Genomic DNA, 26,759 nt, shown 5'->3' with positions numbered 1-26,759 from the left:
ATTTTGTTCCAACCCGTTGTGCAGTTCTAATATTATTTACAACGTAATTTGTCTGGAATATAATTATAATTAGTCCTGTTCTTCGTTCCTGAACCACAAGTAATATTATGTTCATTTCCATAAATGATTTGCCGTTGAGCAGATACGTTGATCCTTACTTGCCAAGGAATCAATTCAGCTGTGTATCGGGCCTTTTGTTTCTTAATGGAGAATCTCATTTATGAAACCATAATTCACACCGTCTTATGAGTATTTAAGTAAGTAATGCCAGCGTTCTGGAGGCACTGAATTCAACCTTTGACATGAATAGTCCAGCTGGGATTATGTGTACATATAGGTGGCTCTAATGTTTTAACTTACATTTACTGCACTAAAGATGGCCACTCTGTGACCGAAATCTGAATTTTAAATAAACATTACAATAGATAACTAACAGTACCACATAGGTGTACCGTTTCTCGAAAATACCTTTCTCAATATCAAAAGGTTCATACTTCATCGTCCATTCGTGTGGAAGACCCTGTGTTCAGGTGATATATGATAACTAGCAGCCAGAAATAGAGCCGCTTCCGCTGAGTACACAGAGTACACTCTAAAGGAAAATCCGATTGCCTTGAGATTATATAGCGATTTTAATTGCTTTTCATTGTCGTAGAATGTTAATTCTGCTAATTCCATCTTGACATACATATGACGCTGGACCACTGGCGTTAATACACTTCAGTAAAATAACTCTGTATACGTAATTTTATGTGTTGTTTTGCCTTTCAGCCTTTTGGAAAGACTCATCAGTAGGCAAACAGGCTTATTGGTATTCCATGTTTGTATAATACGAAACTCTTCCAGTCATTAACGCAGTTTTAATTAATTAAAGTAATTAGTGTGCAATTAATTCATGAAGTTAATATATTTTGTTAATTAACGTGTGACATTTGTGCTTCCGCCATGACCGACCAATCCCACGAGTAATCCGTTCCTGACACACGGTTTCAAATTTACTAACACAAAATAATTTATTGTCCAATGGTATTTCCTTTAACTGGTTAAATTACGGATTCTGCTGTCTCAATTACGCGGAATCTTTGTTTATCTTCGCATATACTTCTCAGTGAAAATATATGTGCAGAACTACAGATTTCCAGGAACACTGTCCTACGTTCTTACAATAGGCAACATGTGTAGTACACCAAGCAGTTACTGTAAACCACATTTCCTGAAGCGTGACAACGATAATGAATTTTTAACATTGACATTTAATGATGAAAAGCATTTCTTAATCAGTGTGGTCCTGAGGTAGCAGCAAGGGACTCCCTTTCTTGTTAGAAGGCTCCTAGTGCAAGTCGTTGGTTGGTCCCTTCCAGTATATCAGGCAATAGATTTTAAGTATGGGGATTTCGTATTGATTACTGTGATGAATGCTAGATAAATATAGTGTTGTGTCTGCTTTTGTGTTTCTAGTGATAAACGTGGAGGACAGGAGATTTGCTGACCTCCGTTGCGGTATACAGGATGATTCCGTGATGCTACAGACTTTCAGGGATGATGGAGAATGGTAAATTTATCAGTTTTAGATAAGGGACCCTGATTCGGAAACGACAGAGCCGAAAGTTGTAAGCGAAAGTCGTTCTGATACCTCTGACGGTGGAATACATGGAATACATTTACCGGTACTGTTGTTGCTTAGATTGTAGGGTAAACAACTTTTAGAGATGAAGAGGTGGTAGTATGGGCCAAAACAAGAAAAAAGTTCTAGTAAACATGTGCTCTGACATGCATACCTTATGAGCTACGCGCATGTATTCATCTTCGATACCGTGAAACACATCTCTTCTGCTGAACAAGTGTCCATTGCTCTTAATGTATGCATTTGAGATCCCATGTTTGACGGAGTTTTTTTCTTGTTTTGCCCCACATTGCAACCCCTGAAAGTTGCCTCCCCTTTAATCTTAGCAACAACCATACCGGTTCATGTACTCCACTAGCAGAGTTTACTGTTCGCATTCGACGGGCGTATTGGCGGTATTCAACAGTGATACATGTCCTTACTCCATAAAAAACAGCGGATAGGTTGCAGCTTTAACCAGGGGCACTATCGCTCAGTCTGGTTATCGAGAACTAGCCTCCACCGCGTTACTTCTCACTATCGGCCATATTTTGAAGGTACTTCCACATCACATGTGGGATGCGGGCCTATTACCGTCGAATGAAGTGCCATGACACTAGTACGCATTTGCGATATAAATTACTAGTGCTGGTACAGATTTAATATTTTACTTCAACAGAAATCCAAGAGCTTACCAAAATTCGATTACATTAGTACTTGTGCCATAGATCATGAATACGACACTTCGTAATGATGTGGAAAGGGTCAGGTTAATAAAAGGTGTCTATACAAGATATTACATTACACAAAATATTACAGGACACTTAATATTTGTTTTATTTTTTATTTTTATTTTTATTTATTTTTTTTTGGTGGGGGTTGGGGAAATTACCCACTTACTATATCCAAAAAAGTCATCTAATGAGTAGAAGGAGTTGCCATTAAGAAATTCTTTTAATTTCCTTTTAAATGCTATGTGGCTATCTGTCAGATTTTTTATGCTACTAGGTAAGTGACCAAAGACTTTTGTGGCAGCATAATTTACCTCCTTCGGAGCCAAAGGTAGATTTAACCTTGAGTAGTGAAGATCATCCTTTCTCCTAGTGTTGTAGCAATGTACACTGTTTTTACTTCTGAATTCGTTCGGATTGTTAATAACAAATTTCATAAGTGAATATATACACTCCTGGAAATTGAAATAAGAACACCGTGAATTCATTGTCCCAGGAAGGGGAAACTTTATTGACACATTCCTGGGGTCAGATACATCACATGATCGCACTGACAGAACCACAGGCACATAGACACAGGCAATAGAGCATGCACAATGTCGGCACTAGTACAGTGTATATCCACCTTTCGCAGCAATGCAGACTGCTATTCTCCCATGGAGACGATCGTAGAGATGCTGGATGTAGTCCTGTGGAACGGCTTGCCATGGCATTTCCACCTGGCGCCTCAGTTGGACCAGTGTTCGTGCTGGACGTGCAGACCGCGTGAGACGACACTTCATCCAGTCCCAAACATGCTCAATGGGGGACAGATCCGGAGATCTTGCTGGCCAGGGTAGTTGACTTACACCTTCTAGAGCACGTTGGGTGGCACGGGATACATGCGGACGTGCATTGTCCTGTTGGAACAGCAAGTTCCCTTGCCGGTCTAGGAATGGTAGAACGATGGGTTCGATGACGGTTTGGATGTACCGTGCACTATTCAGTGTCCCCTCGACGATCACCAGTGGTGTACGGCCAGTGTAGGACATCGCTCCCCACACCATGATGCCGGGTGTTGGCCCTTTGTGCCTCGGTCGTATGCAGTCCTGATTGTGGCGCTCACCTGCACGGCGCCAAACACACATACGACCATCATTGGCACCAAGGCAGAAGCGACTCTCATCGCTGAAGACGACACGTCTCCATTCGTCCCTCCATTCACGCCTGTCGCGACACCACTGGAGGCGGGCTGCACGATGTTGGGGCGTGAGCGGAAGACGGCCTAACGGTGTGCGGGACCGTAGCCCAGCTTCATGGAGACGGTTGCGAATGGTCCTCGCCGATACCCCAGGAGCAACAGTGTCCCTAATTTGCTGGGAAGTTGCGGTGCGGTCCCCTACGGCACTGCGTAGGATCCTACGGTCTTGGCGTGCATCCGTGCGTCGCTGCGGTCCGGTCCCAGGTCGACGGGCACGTGCACCTTCCGCCGACCACTGGCGACAATATCGATGTACTGTGGAGACCTCACGCCCCACGTGTTGAGCAATTCGGCGGTACGTCCACCCGGCCTCCCGCATGCCCACTATACGCCCTCGCTCAAAGTCCGTCAACTGCACATACGGTTCACGTCCACGCTGTCGCGGCATGCTACCAGTGTTAAAGACTGCGATGGAGCTCCGTATTCCACGGCAAACTGGCTGACACTGACGGCGGCGGTGCACAAATGCTGCGCAGCTAGCGCCATTCGACGGCCAACACCGCGGTTTCTGGTGTGTCCGCTGTGCCGTGCGTGTGATCATTGCTTGTACAGCCCTCTCGCAGTGTCCGGAGCAAGTATGGTGAGTCTGACACACCGGTGTCAATGTGTTCTTTTTTCCATTTCCAGGAGTGTATATTGTGAGGCTACAGTGAAGATCCCTTGCTATTTAAATAAGTGTCTGCAGGATGATCTTGGATGAGCTCCACCAATTATTCTGATAACACGGTTTTGTGCAATGAACACTCTTTTACTCAATGATGAGTTACCCCAGAATATTTACCGAAATTCCGCAGCTTTAGATTAGCCTCGCTAGTCATAAATACATTTATCTCGTTATATATCTGTGTAATTACTCATGTTGTAGAGCCTCTAGAACACCTATGAAATGCAATTCTTCATAGAGATGTGGGCAAGTCCATAAAAATACTGTATCTATACTGTATTTTTGGACTGTGGTATGTGCGAAAGTTACTTGGTAAAGTAACACTGTTGCAGCAGACTTCTCATGTAGAGATTGTCTGAAATCTTTTCTTGGCAGTATGAAAATTGTTGACAATACGTGTATAGTATTTGGCTGTGTACTACAACATCCGGCATATTAGGGTCATTAAAAAAACTGAGCCGGGGGCTGTAACATAATAACCGCTGAAGGGATCATAGTGCCATTGCTTCCAGAAGAAGGTATGGTCCCTATAAAAGCGCTGAGGCCCCAAACTCCCCGCTAGAGGGACTTAGTTGTACAACCTAGAGACGACAGGGCGAGCATTTGCACGCGCCGACGGCCCACCACACTCAGTCGTGCTGAAAACAGAGAAATGGACTCTTCAAAAGAAGAACGAAGGTGTATACTGCTTTTTCGTGCAACGGAAGAAGTATGGGAACGAAAGTTCTGCAAAGAATGGTACATGTGTACGAAGAGTTCTGCATGTCCGTCGTAAGGGTACAGGCGTAGCACAAGCAATTCAAGGAAGGACAGATTCCGTTGCCCGATGACGCAGGATCTGGAATGTGACGTCGCATAACCGATACCAACGTCAAGCATATGGATGCCCTCATTATTGAAGACAGGAACATTCCACTGGCAGCTACTGTCCCAAAGAACGGATAGAGCGTCGCAATTGCAACGGACATGCTGTGATCTCCGTACACTTGTCTCTTCTGTTCCTCGCATTCTTTCCACTGGAAGGAAGCCCGCTACACCCCTTTGATCTTTTTTGAAGCATCCATTTCTGTATTTTCTGCATTACTGAGTGCAGTGGACGGTCGACGCGTGCACATGCTCATCCTTTCGTCAAGTGGGTATGCACCCATGTCCCTCCAACAGCGAGTTTGTAGCCTCGACGCTCTTTTAGATATCGCACCCTCTTCCGTAGGCAATGTAATTACCATCCCATTTGCGGTTTTTATTTTGCGGCCCACAGCTTATTTCTTTTTGAATGATGAATACATTGAAGCTAATTTGCGGAATATTTATATCTTTACTTTCGGTGAACATACCTGCATTTGATATTTTAAAGAACAGAATTAGTATCATCACATTTGGCAAGAGATAGTGATGGAGATTTGCTCTAAGACATAGCGTGTTGTAGCTACACGGGTGTTCCAACAAGTATTAATAGGCCCTTAGTTACTCAACCATTTTTACTAAACTGCCCTGTGACGTATGTAAAATCCGTAAGCAAGACTCAAATGAAATTGGAACAAATTAATCTCCGCTAGGTACTGATATGTGAATAATTACGTGTGACTGCCAGTACTTAGCTACTTAGGGTGTAATTTCCTGTTTTAAATTGCAAGCACGGCTAAATGAGAAGCCACTGCGAAAGAAAGTTGGACTCGATGGAGAACGAGTAATGTGCAGTAGGGCCATAAACCGCAAGGAATAAGTTCTTCATCGCCATTCGTAGAATCGCCACTTGTTCCCAAGCGACAGGAAACGCCATTCAGGTATAATGTAGGATCAGGCTGTGTTCTGAAAGGAAGCCGCCCTGGTGCCGAGCGCACGAAGTCAAACAGCGCAGATTATATCTTCAGGGTGTGGAGGACAAAATATACTGTTTCTCTCAGCTGTGTTTTCACACGATGCTTCCTTCTTAATGTGTGAGTGCTGGTTGAATTATCATTCTGGAGAGAAACTGCGGTCAGTCAAAAGTCACCCAAAAACCCAGACTCTTAAGACAACATCTTAGAAAGTTAAGCGGCAACAGAAAGTTTAATGCATCTTCGAAGATAGTGAGATGTTGACATCTCGCCCAGGTGCTGCCAGAACCGAATAGTTAGGAAGAAAATGTGTAAATGGCTACCACTGGTTCACGTAAATTATTTAGAAGTGGGCGTGAGGAGTGCGACAGTGTTACAGTCCTCCATCTATATTGGCCAGTGCACGAGAACAAACAGAGAGAGGGAGAAAGCCAGACACATTTTGGAGTGTCAAGACTAGCGAGTTTTTTAACTGGGTAAACACCTGAAATACGGGTAACGGAGGGAGACCAGCGCCTTATAAGATAACTTCTTACTGGTCGTCACAACAAGCATTGCTATTCAGCCAATCACAAATTTTGAGACGTCGATAACCGCAGAGCACAGAGTTTTCCTTGTCGGAATCATTCTGCAGATAGTTACTTCTCTTGCCGGCTTCTCGACGGGAAGACTTCAGTTCTAGACGACTTGTCCAGGCGCGTTTGAGATGTGGGCTCTCATCCGGTTGAGCTGAACTTCGACGCAGGGAGAGAGTGGTTTTCGCTACACAGACAAAAACTGAGTTTTTAGCCACGCCATCCGCCACTTGCAGATTTTAGATATTGAGAGATCCAGCCACAACAGCAAAGGAAGTGTAGGGAAAGACGAATCGTTAGTAACGACGTTCAGCAATTTTAATCGTCCTTCTGAAGACTTGTTTGCAGTTAGAGGTTCAACACGCTTTGAATTCCAGCAATAGCTGCACATGCATATCTTTCTATAGTATTTTCTATCTATGTGCACTAAAATGCCGGCCGGTGTGGTCGAGCGGTTCTAAGCGCTTCGCCCGCATCTCGTGGTCGTGCGGTAGCGTTCTTGCTTCCCACGCCCGGGTTCCCGGGTTCGATTCCCGGCGGGGTCAGGGATTTTCTCTGCGTCGTGGTGGCTGGGTGTTGTGTGCTGTCCTTAGGTTAGTTAGGTTTAAGTAGTTCTAAGTTCTAGGGGACTGATGACCATAGATATGAAGTCCCATAGTGCTCAGAGCCATTTGGACCATTTTGGACTAGGCGCTTCAGTCTGGAACCGCGCGACCGCTACGGTCGCAGGTTCGAATCCTGCCTCGGGCATGGATGTGTGTGATGTCCTTAGGTTAGTTAGGTTTAAGTAGTTCTAAGTTCTAGGGGACTGATGACCTCAGACGTTAAGTACAATAGTGCTCAGAGCCATTTGAACCATTTTTTTTTTTTTTTTTGCGCTAAACTTCCGCAAACGCAAATATTTCATCCAGATTTGAGTTAACTTGAGTCACACTCCAGATGAATTTTCGAGGTTTTCCACGGCTTTAGCTTATTACTTTCAATCATTATTGAACAGTTTCTTATGAACTGAATTACGTAGCTGTAATACATGAGTTTATTGAGATCTTCGTCTAATTTGGTAGCCATATGAATTCCTTTACCATTGTTTTGATGGATAATGATTTACTTATGCCAGATATACAGGGGAAAATTAAGATTTCTAATTAAAGATCCCAGGTATTCCATCCGCACCCCGCGACAGCCAACGTAAGCTGACATCTTGCAGATACATGCACAGATGTTTTGCTGATTTTTTAGCTATTGGGTCATGCGAAAAGCACCAAATTCGTAATGACACTGTGCCTATTTCGATTACTTGCAAACATCGTCGACAAAGTACTGGTCAATGTTTCAGATACGGCTATGCAAGTTATCATTTCGGTACCATCTATTTGGAAATTCCTATTATTTAAACAGGTGATCAACCGCTTTCAGTTGTTGAAGACATCCCGTTTGTTCAAATGTTATTGTAATGACACTTTAGGAGCGACATGTGCACCGCTCAGATGAGGTAAACACCCTGACTATCGTGTCATTAACACCCAAGTCCGCCCTGGAGACTAGTAACTTTGTGTACACTGCAAAAACGAAACGTTTCTGATCCGGCACAAGTTTCCACTGTCGTATTTCCCTAATACACCTGATGGTTTTCGTTCTCGCGTCAATACATTTAATTGTGTAAGCGACGGTTAATAATGAAATCAATGTTAGGTCTTTCTCACTTTTCTGACTGTTTCTGCCCACGTCCCGTTCCTGACCATTACATATGGAAACAATTTTACATCTTTCTTGCAGTCACGGGGTAAGATTTGCACTGTTGGCAAAAATTGGAAATAATATTTTTCCAGTGTAAATCAGTTCCTCGTTAATGCATTAGAATATCTAGCACGTTTCGCTGTCATATGATAATTACATTCCACAGTGGGCGGCTGTGGGTAGCTGCGTTTTAATTATAACGACCCACTAGTTGTTATTAATTGTATACTTGTCCTTAATTTGCTCTAGTATTACTCTCTATTATTTGACACTCTACTTTTATGGTACAAATGTTGCTATGTAGTATGGTTAATTTTTGCACTTAGTGGAGGATGAAAAATACGTAGTTTAATCGGGGGATGTGTATGTGTCAGATGCTTTGAGTAAGAGCCAAACATGTATTCGACGGCAAAGAACGTTCTTTAATCTGGTTGATGGTTTGAACTTAATGTAGCATTAATCCATGACTTAAATAGGGGCGATTGAGTAAAACTACTTGTTTATGAGTAAATATTGTTACAACAGCTTTAGGTGGTTCCACGATACCGTTATTTAATAAGCTGAAATTTTCAACAACGTGTATAGAAAATATTTAAAAAAAAAAAATGAGATGATGTATTCTTGTTACCAATAAGGTACTGTTCAGGTTACTGAGTTACCCTCATGTGGGGAATGTTCAGCTGTATGAAATGTGAACCACGAGACGTCTGCCTGCGAACAAAATACATAGCGTACTGAAGTTACTAACAATCACTTCGAGTGAGCCTAAGAGACTGAAGATAGCATCCATTGATACCCATAACGAAATACTCCGATGAGCCAAGACATGACCCCTGCCCGCCGTGAGACTGAAAGCCACGTTGTGGCGTTGCAGGCACTTGGCGCGGTAAGGAAAGTATGTAAGCAGAGCAGAGACGAATGAGGAACCATTCTAGCACTAATGCGGGTCACAAATTGGGAAATTAATTGACACGAGCAAATCTGACATAGGGAAGATTGTTGTGGTCTGGTGTCGGAGAACGAGAGCATCGGAAACGGTGAAGCTGGTCAACTACTGGCCTGCTACTGTCGTGAACAGCTACGAACAGTGGCTGAAGGACAGTGAAAGCATGAGTGGACGACAAGATGTTGACGTCGACGCCTCGTCACTGGGCGTAGAGGTCGGGGACTGGTCGGTTCTGTGGCAGATTTGACGGCAAACTGCAATAGACATGCAGGCGCGAGTGCATAATGTTAAACATGGGGTTCCGCAGCAGACGATTCCTACGTGTTCGAATGTTCTCCTAATGATTACAGCGGGCGTGGGTTCACCGAGAGTGGGCCGTGGATCAGTGGAAACTTGGTTGGGTGGATGTCTCCTTTTAATTCTTTGAGGGGCAGGTAAACTTGATAAAAATTTACCCTAGAGGGGTATGAACAATAATTTACATATTTCGAATTTGACCCACTTATAACACTTCAGTTTTATTTTTGTGGTATGTTTCCTAACCGTCACCCTATTACAGTACACAGGTAAGTTATTTGGTGGTTCATCTTTGGTATAACTTTCTTTTAGGTTTCGCATCTCTTGAAACAGTCTTGGCTGCTGTCAAGCGGAAGGGTACTTCGCACAGTGAACACATCCATAAATTTCTATCAGGGTTTCCCTCGAACTGTAAACTGCACATCTTCTACACTGAGGAGTCCAACAAACTGGTACACCTGCCTAATATAGTGTAGCGCCTCCGCGAGCACGCAGAAGTACCACAAAACGACGTGGAATGGACTCGACTAATGCCTTAAGTAGTGCTGGAGGGAATTGACACCATGAATCCTGTAGGGATGTCCATAAATCCGTAAGAGTAATAGGGGGCGAAGATCTCTTCTGAACAGCAAGTTGCAAGGCAACACTGATATGCTCAATAATATTTGTGTCTGGGGAGTTTGGTGGCCAGCGGAAGTGTTTAAACTCCGAAGTGTGTTCCTGGAGCTGCTCTGCAGCAATTCTGAACGTGTGGGGTGTCGCACTGTCCTGCTGAAATTGCCCAAGCCCGTCGGAATGCACAATGGACATGATTGGAAGCAGGTGATCAGACAGGATGCTTACGTAAGTGTTACCTGTCAGACTCGTATCTAGACGTATACGGGGTCCCATATAACCCCAACTGCACACGCCTCACACTATTACAGAGCCTCCACCAGCTTGAACAGTCCTCTACTGGCATGCAGGGTCCATAGATTCGTTAGGTTGTCTCCATACCCGTACACGTCCATGCGCTCGATACAATTTGAAACGAGAGTCGTCCGACCAGGCAACATGTTTCCAGTCATTAACAGTCCAATGTCGGTGTTGACGGGTCGAGGCGAGGTGTAAACCTTTGTCTTGTGCAGTCATCAAGGGTACACGAGTGGGCCTTAGGCTCCGTAAGCCTATATCGATGATGTTTCGTTGAATGGTTCGCACGCTGACACTTGGTGATGACCCAACATTGAATCTGCAGCAATTTGCGGAACTGTTGCACTTCTCTCACGTTGAACGATTCTTTTGAGTCGTCGTTGGTCCCCTTCTTTCAGGATCTTTTTCCGGTCGCAGCGATGTCGGAGATTTGATGTTTTACCGGATTACTGGTATTCACAGTGCAGTCGTGAGATGGTCATACGAGAAAACCTCACTTCATCGCTAACTCGATGGTGTGCCCCATCGCTCGCGCACCGGCTGTAACACCACTTTCCAAGTCACTTAAATCTTGATAATCTGCCACTGTAGCAGTAGTAACCGACCTAACAACTGCGCCAGACACTTGTCATTTTACATACGTGTTGTGGACAGCAGCGCCGTATTCTGCCTGTTTACATATCTCCATCTTCGATTATGCATGCCTATACCTGTTTCTTCGGCGCTTCAGTGTATATTATGAGTGAATAGGCTAATGTTTACTGCTTTTGTGGTGAATACTTTCGTCTACGTATGGCTTGTGTGCCTGGATCTGAGATGATAAATTATTTTTGTATACGGAGGATGAAGCAGCAGCCTCTGAAATTATTTTTCGAATCAAGGCATTATTACACCTCCCGACTAAAGTGAATGTCGGATAACTGGCATCACTTTCATCACTGTCAACATTGTTGTCACTAGAAGGAATTTATCAAATAATATTCAGTAACATACTACTCCTGTTAATCTTTTTTGGCGAGACACACTGCATGGAGAAGATGGGTGGTGATTAGTGCCATGAACCACACAGAAATCCGTCTATGAAGTATTAAAAATTCTATTCGAATAACAGGTAATGTTATCTGTAGATTTATGGAAGGTCAGTACATAAACATAAACCAATACCACCAAAAATAGCCGTATGAAGAAGAACTATAAAGAGAAATGCACAACACTTCCACGAACAACACCAAAAATGCATGAAATATTAGCTCGTGTCGTAAATTCGCTGCAAAAATGCTGCACTGTGATTCTCGTGTCATCTAGTGATACTCTAGTCAACAATTAGTTGGTTAGTTGAGAGAACTACCACCTCTGAGCGGTAAACTGAGAAAAACGTGTGGTTAACCACAGTGACACCGTCCTTTCAAAGCATATACATATGTGTTAGGTAGCAATGATGCCCACCCATCAAAGAGTTAAACCGTGTCGGTGATCGTGCCCGGATACGCCGCCATTCAGACGGACGGGTACTCGAATCGTGCATCACGTTATGGACGCAGGCCGGTGGGGGCTTACTAACGCCATAGGCGACATGCAACTGGCCTTCCGTGAGACGTGTGGTAGCATTCGAAGGCACCTTGACGACTGCGGACTACGTGAACGTTGGTATGGATCTTCAGCATCCCATCATACTTGTATTCACAGAAGGCGACGGCATATTCCAGCAGGATAAGCACCAAAATTGTAGCGTCACAAGTCCAAAACCCTGCTGCAGTGGTTTGAGAAGCATGACAGTGAATTCACGTTGATGTCTTAGTTACCAAACACATCTGATCCGTACCCGACGGCACACAAGTTACACGGCATCGGACTCCACGTCCGTGCCCACATACCACCGGTCCTTAATTACGGCGACTGCGTGACCTGTGCGTTGACACTTCGTTCTACATTGCTCCCGAAAGTTGTCGACGACTTCTACAATGCATGTCACGAAGATTCCATGCCCTACTGCGTTCCAAAAATTACCCGACAGGCTATTAAGTAGGTGGTTGTAATGTGTTGGCTCATCGGTGTAATTGGATGTAATGACGAGCAGAGTGTCGCTTCACACTTTCTGTGTGTACTGACTGGAGAGGACCCGCGCGGTGGTGTATCCTGGCGGTGGCGGCGCAGTGCAGAGGCTCGGCGGACACCCGGACGGTGGCGGCGTGGTAGGGCAGCGCGGCGTTGTAGTGCGCGCGCAGTGGCCAGAACGCTGGCTCCAGCGCGAACGCGCCGCTCGCCCCCTCCGCCGCCTCCACGCGCAGCCACCGCAACAGCCCCGCTGCCGCCGGATCTGCACAAAGCGTGGAAACTCCCTCTTTATCTCACATTTCTGAAATACAAGTACTAAGTTATTCCCTCTCTATTTCTTCGAGTCGGATCAGTAGTGCCACTGAATTCCCGAAAGGATGTCAAGCTAATGGGAAAAAAGTCAAACATACTTTTTAAAGCAGTATGAAACGTAAGCAGCACACGTAGACACTCGCAGGGTTAAAGTGTAGGAAAAAAATAATGTAAACTGAAGTTGAGTACACGTCTGCGGAAGGATACATGCGTGGCATCACGTGAGCATGTGACCGTGCGGGCTTAAACTAGTGCCCGCGACTTGCAGTTCTGTGTGCTTCAACTTGAACGCCACGTAGTGGCAGGACGGACGTCTCCGGACGCTATGCCCACTGCTGGCGGCTTGACTGTACATAGTACGTTGGCCTCCTCTGTTTACAAATTACCCCCTATGTGAGGCAGGGACCGTACCTGGACTGCGAAACATGCACGTAAATGTGGTGGCCGAAGTATGCAGAGGGCAGCCCTACATGCTCAACAGAACCTAAGTGTTACATCTTCTGCAGGTAGCAAAGTAGCCACTGTTATATTGACATTTAAACTAATCTTCTTCCTTGAGTTCCATATTGGTTGGTTGATTTAAAAAGGAGGGAAGGGACCAAACTGCTAGGTCATCGGTCCCAGTTCCATAGTCTTAGACTCGATGTACACGAGTGAGTAACAGCCGCCAGTGCTCGCAGCGAGGTCATAACGCCAGAAATCGTTTCAGTACAAACACGGGGACACTGAACCGTAATTAGGCAGCACTACTAGTTTGAAAGGTAACCAGTATGGATGTAGGTAGTATAAAGCACGCATAGTGACTGCTATAAAGTAAAGCAGTGATGAAACAGCACCTGCTGAAATAACGTTATATATTTTCAACAGTTATTATTAACCGAAGATTCAGAGTTTCGAGAAAAAATTCACCATTAGAACACAAACACATAAGAGTTTAATAGTGATGTATCCAAGGTTCTCGGGTGTCCAGCCGGATCCGATCGTCGAAGTTCCACGATATTTCGGGGAATAACCACAAGAAGGGATGCGACCCATAGTCAGCAACATAGGGGCACCGACGTATCTTTCGGCGCAGCACTTAGCGAGCATGCTAAGACCTTATGTGGGAAATGTGCGCACCATATACAGAACTCGATGGACTTCATTGGGCGCCTGAAGGAGATGACAGTACAAGAATCCGACCTCATGGTCAGCTTCGATGTCGTCTCATTATTCACACGTGTCCCGCTGGAAGATTCTCTCCCCTTAATCAGTGAGAAATTCGGGCCTGAACTGACACAACTGTTCAGGCACGTGTTAACATCTACGTACTTTGTCTTCAATGGTCAATACTACGAGCAGACCGACGGAGTAGCCATGGGGAGCCCGCTCTCCCCAGTGGTGGCCAACCTGTTGATGTAGAGTTTCGAACAGGAAGCACTGGAAGCCGCCGAACTGAAACCTGTATGCTTCTTTCGCTACGTGGACGACACGTTCGTCATCTGGCCACATGGACAGGAACAGCAACAAATTTTTCCACAACATCTAAATTCGGTCCACAGTAACATTCGGTTCACCATGGAGACTGAGAAAGATGGAAAACTACCCTTTCCTGATGTCCTAGTGGAACGTAGGTCTGATAACTCACTGGATCACAGTGTGTACCGTAAGCCTACACACACTGACTTGTACCTACATGCCTCCAGCTGCCACCATCCGGCGCAGCTTAATGGAATTCTCAACACCTTGGTACATAGAGCACACTCGATCTCTGATGAACAGAACTTGCCAACGGAACTCAAACACCTGGAGACCGTGTTCCGCAAGAATGGGAATGGCAACCGCCAAATCCAAAGGGCCATCCGACAACAGAAGTGCAGCAAGAACGGAGATGAAGAACAACCCGAAGAAGAGAAGCAAGCTCTGGCCTTTCTGCTGTTTGCTGGCAACGTGTCGTCAAAAATAGGGAGACTGTTAAGGCGACACAAGATTGACACAGTCTTCCGACCACCAGCAAAGATTCGTGACCTACTAGGAACGGAAAAGATGACGTAGGCCTTAAGAAAGTGGGCGTATGCAAAATCAAGTGCGGCTGTGGCAAATCCTACATCGGCCAAACAGTTCGCACGGTCTAGGACCGATGCAAGGAACACGAACGTCACACCGTCTTACGCCAACCCAGCCATACGGCCCTAGTAGAACACTGCACTGAAAACAGACACGCAGCGAAATTCGAAGAGACAAAAATCCTGACGGCCGCAAGTGCCTACGGAGACAGTATCTACAAGGAGGCCATAGAAATTCGGGTAACAGATAACCTCATCAACAGGGACACCGGGTTTCAACTTAGCAAGGCCTGGAAACCATTATTAAACACCAGCAAAGAGCAACGGCGCGAGCGGACGCGAGATCCTTCCGCGGAAGGAGGTGGACGGCGCCTACCACCGGGCGTGGCTGCAGCTACCCCCACCCCTCCCACCATGCGGCGCCCCGCCGGCCGCCCGCGCCGGGGTACGACTCGGGACCCCGCGGACATAAATACCACGGACACAGCGCAGACAGATCATTCCATCAGCACCACCTGATGATGGTGGAACGGCTATTCGCCGAAATATCGTGGAACTTCGGCGATCGGATCCGGTTGGACACCCGAGAACCTTGGATACAGCACATTCGCCGGGAAAGCCTCAGATCACATATTTTAATAGTGATATATGTGTACTTCATTTCTCTCCTGATATATTTTCGCAGCAAAGCACTCACGAAACTTTTCACACACTTGAAACCATGCGCCTTTCTCCTTAATCTTATCATGGTACTCCTTGCAAGATTTGTCCAGTATATCAGGATATTTATTCATCTTTCCAATAAACAATTCCACATCCAAATCGGCTGCATCCATTGTGGACTGAAGACACTGTTGCTAGGGTTACCAATTCTCCGTCAACGAATGCTGCCTCGCACCATACAGTGATACTGCCGCAATTTTGTAGCCACGTATTCGCTGCGAATTCCCAGCTTCACTGTCGTAGTGCGCTTGGCTCCGCCGATTCACATGTATCGTAAAATATTCGTTGAAATGACGCTGGAAACTCCCGATGATAAACTGCTCGTGTTCATTGAGACTGACAAAAGATTTAGGACCATCGCCAAGCATTCCTCTCTACTCTCTGCTTTTATGATAAATCGTTCTGCGAAGTCGACCTACTCTCGGGCATTATGGAAATATAAAACTCCTCTCCAATCAGATTCACATATGCCGACTATCTTTACTTCTACGATGAGTTATATGAAGCTGTTTTTCTCGTTTCTAAATGTGCCCCAAATTACGACGTTTCCTTGTGCTTAGTGGCAGTTATTTGTTCCTAAATGAATGCCCATTAAATAGGAAGATTGTCTAAAAAAGGCAGAAAAATGGAATGAACAACGTGGCTGAACACCACAAAGCAAGACATCAAACTTTTTATTTGCTTACTAGCCAAAACCTGGATTTTCAGCTCTGGTCCAAAGAATGTAAAGAGATGGGACTTGGATAATCTGAAAGAACCAGATGTTCCAGAGTGCTTAAAGAGGGTGCATTAGGGAACTAATGACAAGAACAGTGGAAAGGAATACAGTAGAAGACGAATGGGTAGCTTTGAGAGATGAAATAGTGAAGGCAGCAGAGGATCAGGTAGGTAAAAAGACGAGGGATAGCAGAAATCCTTGGGTAACACAAGCGGTATTAAATTTAATCGATGAAAAGATAAAATATAAAAATGCAATAAATGAAGTAGGTGAAAGGGAATAGAAACGTCTAAAAAATGAGATCGACAGGAAGTACAAAATGGCTAAGCAGGAATAGCTACAGGACAAATGTAAGGATGTAGAAGCATATATCACTAGGGGTAAGTCAGATGCTGCCTACAGGAGAATTAAAGAGGCCTTTGGAGAAAAGAGAACCACCTGTATTAATATCAAGAGCTCAAACTGAAAAGCAGTCCTAAGCAAAGAAAGGAAAGTAGAAATGAGGAAGGAGTATATAGAGCGTCTATACAAGGGAATATATTTCAGGGAAATGGAAAAGGAATTAGATGAAGATGCAATAGGAGATATGATACTGCGTGAAGAATTTGACAGAGCACTGAACGACCTAAGTCGAAACAAGGCCCCGGAAGTAGACAACATTCCATTACAACTACTGATAGTCTTGGGTGAGCCAGCCATGACAAAACTCTTCCATTTGGTGAGCAAGATATATGAGACAGGCGAAATACCCTCAGACTTCAAGAAGAATATAATAATTTCAATCCCAAAGAAAGCAGGTGTTGACAGGTGTGAAAATTACCGAACTTTCAGTTTAATAAGTCACAGTTGTAAAATACTAACACGAATCCTCTACAGAAGAATGGAAAAACTGGTAAAAACCACGTCGGGGAAGGTCAGTTTGGATTCCGGAGAAATGTAGGAAAACGCGAGGCAATACTGACCCTACGACTTCTCATAGAAGAAAGGTTAATGAAAGGAAAACAACGTTTATAGCATTTGTAGACTTAGAGTAAGCATTTTAAGATGTTGACTGGAATACGCTCTTTTAAATTCTAAAGGTGGTAAGAGTAAAGTACAGGGAGCGAAAGGCTATTTACAATTTGTACGAAAACCAGGTGGTATTTATAAGAGCCGAGGGGCACGAAAGGGAAGCAGTGGTTGGGAAGGGACTGGGACAGGGTTGTTATTTAATCTGTATATTGGGCAAGCAGTAAAGGAAACAAAAGAAAAATTTGGAGTAGGAATTAAAGTCCAGGGAGAAGATATAAAAACTTTGAAGTTTGCAAATGACATTGCAGTTCCGTCAGAGACAACAAAGGATTTGGAAGAGCTGCTGAACGGAATAGACAGTGTCTTGAAAGTAGAATAAAAGATGAACATCAACAAAAGCAAGGCAAGGATAATGGAATGTAGTCTAATTAAATCAGGTGATGTGGAGGGAATTAGTTTAGCAAACGGGACACCTAAAGTAGTAGATGAGTATTGCTATTTGGGAAGCAAAGTAACTGATTATGGTCAAAGTAGGGAGCATATAAAATGCAGACTGGTGATGGCAAGAAAAGCGTTTCTGAAGAAGAGAAATTTGTTAACATCGGATATAGATTTAAGTGTCATGAAGTCACTTCTGAAAGTATTTGTATGGAGTGTAGCCATGTATGGAAGTGAAACATGGACGATAAGTAGTCTAGACAAAAAGAGAATAGAAGCATTTGAAATGTGGTGCTACAAAAGAATATTGAGGATTAGATGGGTGGATGACGTAACTAATGAGGAGCCACTGAATAGTACTGGGGAGATGATAAATTTGTGGCATAACCTGACTAGAAGAAGGAATCGGACATTCTGACTCATCTGGGGATCAACAGTTTAGTACTGGACGGAAGCGAGGGGGGTAAAAATCGTAGAGGGAGACCAAGAGGTGAATACAGTAAGCAGATTCAGAGGGATGTAGGTTGCAGTAGTTACTTGGAGATGACGAGGCTTGCAGAAGATAGTGCACCATGGAGAGCTGCATCAAATCACTCTTTGAACTGAAGACCACAACAAATACACAGAAGATTCCGCACTTGTTTGACTAATACAAAAATGAAAGAAAATAGAAGAAGAAACTCCTAATACATTGTTCAGTTTATTAATGAAGAAATCGAATCTAGATTAGGAATATCTTCTCTAAAGACTAAATTCGTAACTATAAAGGCTAACGCTTGCTATCAGAACAACCGCGCAGCAACAATCTCACATTGTATCCTGCTAGTCCACAAACAGCATTTTGATGTATACAACGATATGGAGCGTATTCGTTGTGGATATTTAGCATCAAGACAGTAAAAAACGAGATATCACTCGTGGGAGCACAGGAGGGGAGGGGAGAGCTTACATAGAGACATGTAAGGGTAGAAGCTTTACCCGCTGTTTGTTGGCTTGAATCATGGAGGATAGCTTGCTAGTTACCATCCTGTTTTGATAAACGTGTCTTCGAATTTACCAGAATTAATTTTGGTCCATCAGCTGTAGTCTAGAGACTTACCGCACACTGCTGAAAACAGTTCCAAGTTTTTTAACATTTTCGTAATTTATATAAGTTCTTTGCAGGCTTGTTAACACCAGTAAATGTAGATGAAGCTGATTATGTAAAATAAGATAGATGACACATTTCAAATTCGATAGTTTTTTGTTAAAATATTACTATTCAGTAGTGGCAATAACAATTTCAGCAGCTGTAGCAGGCAGCCAAATTCACAACTAGCAGACTCAAAGAGTCCCTCTCAGTTCCCGAGTAACTGATCAAACTGTTAATTCCTCAGTCTGTATGAACATAGTTCAGTACGAAAACATTAAACTTTCTGTATGATCTCACTAGCGGAAAGATGCTAAATAGCGATGTGACTGGTGTCGTGGAACACTTGCATCACCTGACCTCTTGCCCCCGGAAATCGGAAATCACAACACACAAACTTTACAAACTTACGTCGTGCAGACGGAGCTCTTCATAATTTTGGCTCTAGCAAGAAGATTCCCCCAGTCTCAATACCGAAGACCAGCTTCTGCTGGCTTGCTTCGTATTGGCTGCCACTCTCGTCTCTTTCCCCATTATGGCCGCACAGTCTGTGAATAGAATGCTGTCCGCCCCTAGTAGTTGAGTGGTCAGCGCGATGGAATGTCATACCCTAACGGCCCGGGTTCGATTCCCGGCTGGGTCGGAGATTTTCTCCGCTCAGGGATTGGGTGTTGTGTTGCCCTTATCATCATCATTTCATCCCCATCGACACGCAAGTCGCCGAAGTGGCGTCCACTCGAAAAACTTGCACCAGGCGAACGGTCTACCCGACGGGAGGCCCTAGCCACACGGCATTTCCATTTCCAGTGGAATGCTAGTTGGAGGTAGACGCATAGGACGTTCCATTACGAAAATCGTTAGCTAATGCAATATCCCGAAATCCACAGTAACAAGAGAGTGCCGAGAATACCAAATTTCAGGCTTTCACTTAAAAGACCGAGAGCAGCGGCGTTTGTGTAGAATTTTCAGTGCTAGTAGACAAGTAACACTGCGTGAAATGACAGCAGAAATCAAAGTGGAACGTACGATGAACGTATCTCTTAGGACTTTGGGTCGAAATTTGGTGTTAATGGGTTATGGCAGCAGACGAGCGAAGTTAGTGCCTTTGCCAACAGCACGATATCGCCTGCAGCGCCTTTCCTGGGCTCGAGGCCACGTCGGTTAGTCTCTAGACAACTAGGAAACCATGGGCTCGTCAGATGATCCCCGATTTCAGTTGGTAAGAGCGGATGGGAGGGTCCTAGTGTGGCGAAGACCCGACGAAGCCATGGACCCAAATTCTCAACAACACATTATGCAAGATAGTGGTGTCTCCATAATTTTTGGGCTGTGTTTACATGGAATGTACGGGTCGAACAGAACTGATCGTTGACTGTAAATGGTGATGTTCAGCTCTTTGGAGACCATTTTCCGCTATTCATGGACTTAATGTTCCCAAACAATGGTGGGATTTTTATGGATGGCAATGCTCCATTTCACCGGGCCACAATTGCTACCTATTGGTTTGTTGAACATTCTGAAGGATTCGAGATAATGATTTTGCCACCCAGATCGCTCGGCATGAATTCCATCCTACATTTATGGAACATAATCTAGAGGTCAGCTCGGGTGCAAAATTCTGCATCGGCAATACTTTCGCAATTTATAACGGCTGTAGTGGCAGCACGGCTCAGTATTTCTGCAGGGGCTACGAACGATTTGTTGAATCCATGCCACGTCGAGTTTCTGCTCTACCCCGGCCAGGAGGATGTCCGACATGATATTAGGAGTTATCCGATGAGATTTTTCAACTCAATGCAAATGTCTCGACCACTCTAAATTGCGTACTAGAGCACAGTCGGCATATTAATACACCTTTCTGAACTGAAAATATCGCGGTCCGTTTACGCACAGAGACATCCCGTCCAGCAATATTCCTAAAGGTACTGCCAAAAAAGTTTTCTAGGCACGGCTGTGAGCTCGTGGCTTAAAATTCGTTTTCCTTAGGAACAAGGAAGCAAGCTGGACGGGAGAGCACTTTATTAAAAAGACCCGAAAGTCCCTCCTGAGATCTGGCTTCAAAATTTCTACCCTAATATACAAAGATTGATACAGATACCAAGTTAATTTAAAATAGTCGAAACTGTTTCGACACAAGAGTCAGAAAAATGCGGCGAAGATCCAGAAGTTGTAGTCCAGCGGCACTTTAAACCGTATGTTATACATGCTCAAGAGTCTTCTATAGAGGGTGTACACAAATTCGCTCACTTGGACGCCACAGCGGTGATCCTTGTGTGCTAACAGCACAAAATGTAAGGCGCGATGAAACAGTTTCTGGGGCGTTGCTGCAGTGTATATGCAACGTAGCGCGTCTACGATGCGGGTAGCACCGAGATGTAAGTAAGGGATTAACGTGACGACGTGAATGCGATAAATCCGGAAACCTGAACTATGGCAAAGTTATTACCAAATACGTCCTAACAAGACTAACGTGCTGTTCTTCCTTTCTTGGTTGGCGAAGGACAAACATCGGTAGACATCGATCGGAGAATGAAGAATGTGTGTGGGGCAGCATGTTTGTCGAAAACCACCGTTATGGAATTTTGTGGCTAGTGCCGAGCTGGTCGCGGTTCGATATAAGTGCCGGTCTATCTGGGAGGTTGGTCTCATCCATTGCGGAGAAGTGGAAGACATCTGAACAGTCGCCGTATAGTCCTGATTTCTCCCCATGCGGTTATCACGCCTTTGGTCGCTTAAGGAGTCCTTCAAGGTTCGACGATTCCTGAGGGGAGAGGATGCCCAGAAGGCGGTTAAGGAAGTCTTCACGCAGCAGGACATGATGGTTTACCAAACGGGTATCTTCAACCTGGTGCATCGGTGGAAAGATTCCTTCAATGGTCAGGTGGATTTTGCCTCATTGGCATACCGATTCTGGGCTGTACGGCCTTCGAACATAAACTTTTTGATCACCGTTTATAAATCTCTCAATAAAATGTCGTCTAGTGAAAATTTTTTGTAGAGAGTAGACGTCAGAGAAAGGCAATCTGGCAACATTGTGAAATGCTGTAGTGGTGCTTCCCAGCTAGTGCAAAGCGTGCAGTTTTGCGTCAGGATATTCGGAGCTGCAGTTCTGGGTGTAATTTTGTTTCAAATTTTGAGCTGCCCAATAATGTTATAGTGCACTGCTTGTTAACCGATACATATCCTTAAACTACAGCTTTTTTGGTGAATATAACGATTATTAGTCAGACATGTCAGAAAAATTCAGAATCAGTTAAGAATAAATTACTTGTAACTTGAAAAAAATCAATACATAACTTAACAATGTGGACAAAAAAACATGCTATATTCAGCAACAGTAGCCAGTTTCCTCTCTTGTTTCTTACTTTGGAGGAAGGAGTGTAAATGAAGAAAAAATGCTTCAAATGGCTCTGAGCACTATGGGACTTAACATCTGAGGTCATCAGTCTCCTAGACTTAGAACTACTTAAATCTAGCTAACCTAAGGACGTCACACACATCCATGCCCGAGACAGGATTCGAGACTGCGTCCGTAGCAGTCGCGTGGTTCCGGACTGAAGCGCCTAGAACCGCTCGACCACAGCGGCCGGCGTAAATGAAGAAAAGGGAAGCAGTGCAGGTTAGGGACTGGAAATCATGAACGACTGTAGTGAATAGAAGACAACAGAGTAAACGTTTAAAGGCCAAATATCTTTTAAAAGTGGAATACTAAAAAGGAATGTACTTTGATTTCTCTTTCAGTATTAAATAACTGCAGGTGTTTTGTATAAAGCTTGGTGCAATTGCTGTATATCCGATATCAAATCACTTAGTCGAAAATTACAAAATAATTACACCTCAAGCCGGAATCTAACTCTCCAAGTCGAGAATTCTGAAGCAATACTGTAACCACTACATTAACTGGGCGGACTGAATGAAGATTCTTATTGTACATGTGGTTACAGTGGTGGTACATTGTAGTTATTCGACGTTCATTTTCTACCTAAAATGTGCACGAGGCGAACTTTTGTCACAGACATTTTTGTGCTGTTAGTATAGAACGAATCGCTCTTTGTGGCGAAGTGGGCGGATTTTTATTCATGCTTTATAACAGAACACAACAACATGTTGACAGTGTCATTGCTCCTGGACAAGATGGATTAAGAGCTACAGAAATTTGCTGCGAGTAAGTCCTACCTGTAACATCACACAAAACCATCCAGTGCCTTCATGGAACTGTCACCGCTTATTAAACCCTGCGGCCAGACGGGCTCATACTGAAGCCAAAGGAAATTATTCCCTGCTTAGAAATTACGGATAATCGATATTTTAGGGTCACCAAGTAATAAAATACTGTTAGTGTTTCTCTGTAAAGTAAAAAGGTAGCCTACTACAAGGAATAGTATTGGCCTCCCTTCTAGTGAAAAACTATATTTGTGACATGTCTGTAACAACCTCAGAGCAACTCTGTTGTACTGCTGACATGGCAATAGCCATCCAAAAAACCATCTAGATGAAGAAGAACCCATTCTTACAGCAGATCTGGGAAAGACGAATTAATATTATAAGAAGTGGTAACTGTACCCCAATCTAAGCAAAACAGAAATTTTCTCATTTACATCGAAATATATTAACAGACACATATTGCAGTGCCTGTGTTATTCAGAAATATGATGCAAAGTTCCTTCGGACATGCAAGTATGTACAAAGGAACAGGCACTGCGGCGACTACTGCCGTTACGATATACTTAAAATGTATTCGCAGCTGCGAATATGGACAACCATCAGCTGTACAATGGAATAACGAAATGGTTGACGACATAAGGAAGTTTGGGTCTGGCCGTCAGTCGTGCTCAGAGTGCTATATCGTAAGACAACCGCTCGCGATAAGGGCAAAATCCGGGACTGGGTCCTGGTCCATTATATAGCTGATGGTTGTCCATATGAGCAGCTGGGATTACATTTAATGTACAGTGCTGAGTGTTCCATTTTTCAGTAACTGCACCGGCGTCACACTTGACTATTCGGTGACATATAACGCACACTTAAAGGTAACTGAACAAAACTAAAAATATGACGTAGTAAAATAACGAAACACAAAAAATGGTTTTGACTCTTTGAGACAGAAGTTGAACGGCCCTTCCCCTAACTTCTTACTTTGTCTGAGTTTGTACGTTCTGTTCACATTTACACATCTTAGTTTGGAATAAACCTGATTTCATTTTCCTGAGAGGTTTGTGATCTCTGGTATATCCTTTTGGCCGTTTTCGCCATTTTACATAGCCTGGTCAACTTGAGAAGTTTTCATTTTTGCAACTTCACAAAGTGGTTCATCTTATGTATGAAGTAGTCACCCATTATAAAGCGGCCGGCAGCATTATGATAATTTTTATACACTGTTCCAATTATATTTTTGTTACACGTTCCACATGTCGATTAATTTCTTTCATTCCGTTGTTTCATATCACCGCATATTCGGAGAGCGAGTTACGAAGTCCTTTATTAGTCGTCTGGTAAAGCAGTTAAATCTTTACACAGTATTGCCGAACGCCTTAAATCCGCCAGTATAGATATCAAGTCATATATAGCCTTCGGAAACGGATAGAAGCAAACACCAAGATACAGACAATACTGCTCTCATGAAAGAAGCCGCTTGAAATGTCAGCCGTAATAATCATAATTTTTTACTATGATGAAATCCTCATTCACTGAATTATTTGTAGATAACTAGAGTTGCTGATTGATGTTGTTGAAAGCACTACTAATACAACAGATAAAGCACTGACTACAAATTTTTTTATTCGATACAGTCACTGAACGGACATATAGCTTAATAGTTACATTGATCAGCTTAAATGTAGCCGCATTCACGCAAGCTGGTCCTAGGTTCAAACTAGTCAATTCTCTAAAAAACACGCTCAGAGCGTCGTTGCGCGAAAGTGGAAGGAAGACACGATATATAACAAACAGACACCACGCAGAATGTTAGAAAATGGCGACCCTGCCAGGATGGTAAAATACCATGATTGAAGGTCGACCACATGCCTAACTAGGTCAGAAAAATATCCTGTTGAAAAATTTTCTTAGTAAAAATTTGTTTCCTAAAGTTATACATAGTCGAAAACAGTAGCTGCAGCGATAGATAGTAAAAGTATTCAATAGAAAGTGAGTCTGGCAGAGACAATAGCATAATTAAGTTATGAATTTTACAAATTGTTAGAATTAAGTTTTCTCTCCAATGCAAGCGCACAGGTGGCGGATACATCGTTGACAGGTTGGTTCTGACCCAACAAGTAAGTGAATGGATTGTCAAGTCGTGTGTGCAAAAAGTTTATGAAACGCGTGAGATCGTATGAGCGCATGTTGACGCGAAGTAGGGCGCGTGAATTGCTTTTAAAACAGAAAGTAAGGGATTCGGAAATATTAGCAATGGTAGATCGAGACCTTGACCGAATTGATGTAGAGACCCAGCATGAAAATGGACAGAGAATAGAGGACAGTATAACAGACGATGCAGTATCGCGAGATATGGGACATATAACGCACCATAACGAGGATAATGTACGCCAAGGCACAGAAAACCTAGGTCAGCATACGACAGAGGAGCAGGAAAGTAGAGAGACAGTCGATGAGGATTCTAACTTGCGTCTTGAATACGTAGAACCCATAGTACAAGTAATCAGAGCTCCCTCACCACAGAGTACAAGGAATGCGAGCAGAAACGTGTCACAGCACAGTTCAATGCAATCGGTTGCGAACCAACACTTGGGCGAAAACACAGAGCGTAGGACGTCGGAAGAAAACGCAATAGGGTCCACCAATCTGGCAGAATTATTACAACAAATTACGGAAACCATGACAAGGCAAAATAAAGACAAAGCGAACCAAATTCAAATTCAGAATGCAGAAACCACGAGACAAATGCGTGAGATTAAAGAACAAAACAAAAATATTCAGTTACACCTAAGTCATATTGAAGACGTGGCAAACGAATCTCGAGAAGTGATAGGAAACTTAGTAACAGGTCACAATCAATTGAGAACAGAAATTGACAAGGTACAAGCGGACGTACAAACATTGCGTAATGACATTCAGGACGAGATCAAAACATTACGTAACAACACCCAGGGAGAAGTCAAGAAACTAGACAAACAGATTAACGAAATTACTAGACAAGCAGCAGGTACTGCGCGTGAAGTTGTTGAAAACAGTGTGTTACACAAACGTATCACAAAAGCAGCGCTGAAAAGATATGATAACCGCATAGTCAAAATAGAAGCGCAAACGAAGCGACAATTTCAGAAATTGCAAACAGAGTTGTTGCAAACCATTGAAGAGCGTAGTGAACAGGATCGAACAAGCACAGAGTCTGCAACCACATCCGTATCTGTAACAGCACCGGAAAAACAAGCAATTAACGAAGATATCATGCATTTGCGATTCCAATCACAGGCGAAAGTAACATACGTGACAATGGAAAGCCAGGTCGCGAAGAGTACAGTGCAATGCATTCAGCTACACGTTCACAACCGATGGAAGAAAATTATTGCGTACCACTCCAACGATACTACGCAAGGGTAGGCGAAAGTTACAGTGGACAATATCCAATGGATCTACCACAACCGGAAAGAACGACGGGAGAAATGATCAGAAACAAAAGTGGTGAAGAATCGCGGATTTCATATGGAACTATGACGAAGTACGACAACGATCATTTCCTCACAGTCAGAAAATTTCAACACTTTCGAGAAGGAAACTCATTACATCCACGAACTTTTATTGATCAATTCCGAGTAGGATTACCAGAACACTGGACGCTAGCACACA

The 26,759-nt window shown here is 43.8% G+C and overlaps 1 protein-coding gene across 1 annotated transcript in view; it reads right to left on the bottom strand.

The window, feature by feature from the left end:
- LOC126470810 (uncharacterized) overlaps positions 1 to 26,759 on the bottom strand; it is a 202,590-nt gene that overhangs the window by 91,334 nt on the left and 84,497 nt on the right. Inside the window, exon 4 of the mRNA XM_050098821.1 lies at positions 12,632 to 12,839. Coding sequence (XP_049954778.1) covers positions 12,632 to 12,839 — 208 coding nt within the window. The remainder of the gene's footprint in view (positions 1 to 12,631; positions 12,840 to 26,759) is intronic.

This window comes from Schistocerca serialis, chromosome 3 (genome assembly GCF_023864345.2).
Source record: "Schistocerca serialis cubense isolate TAMUIC-IGC-003099 chromosome 3, iqSchSeri2.2, whole genome shotgun sequence".
Lineage (NCBI taxonomy): Eukaryota > Metazoa > Arthropoda > Insecta > Orthoptera > Acrididae > Schistocerca > Schistocerca serialis.
This window is presented reverse-complemented; position numbering and strand designations above follow the sequence as displayed.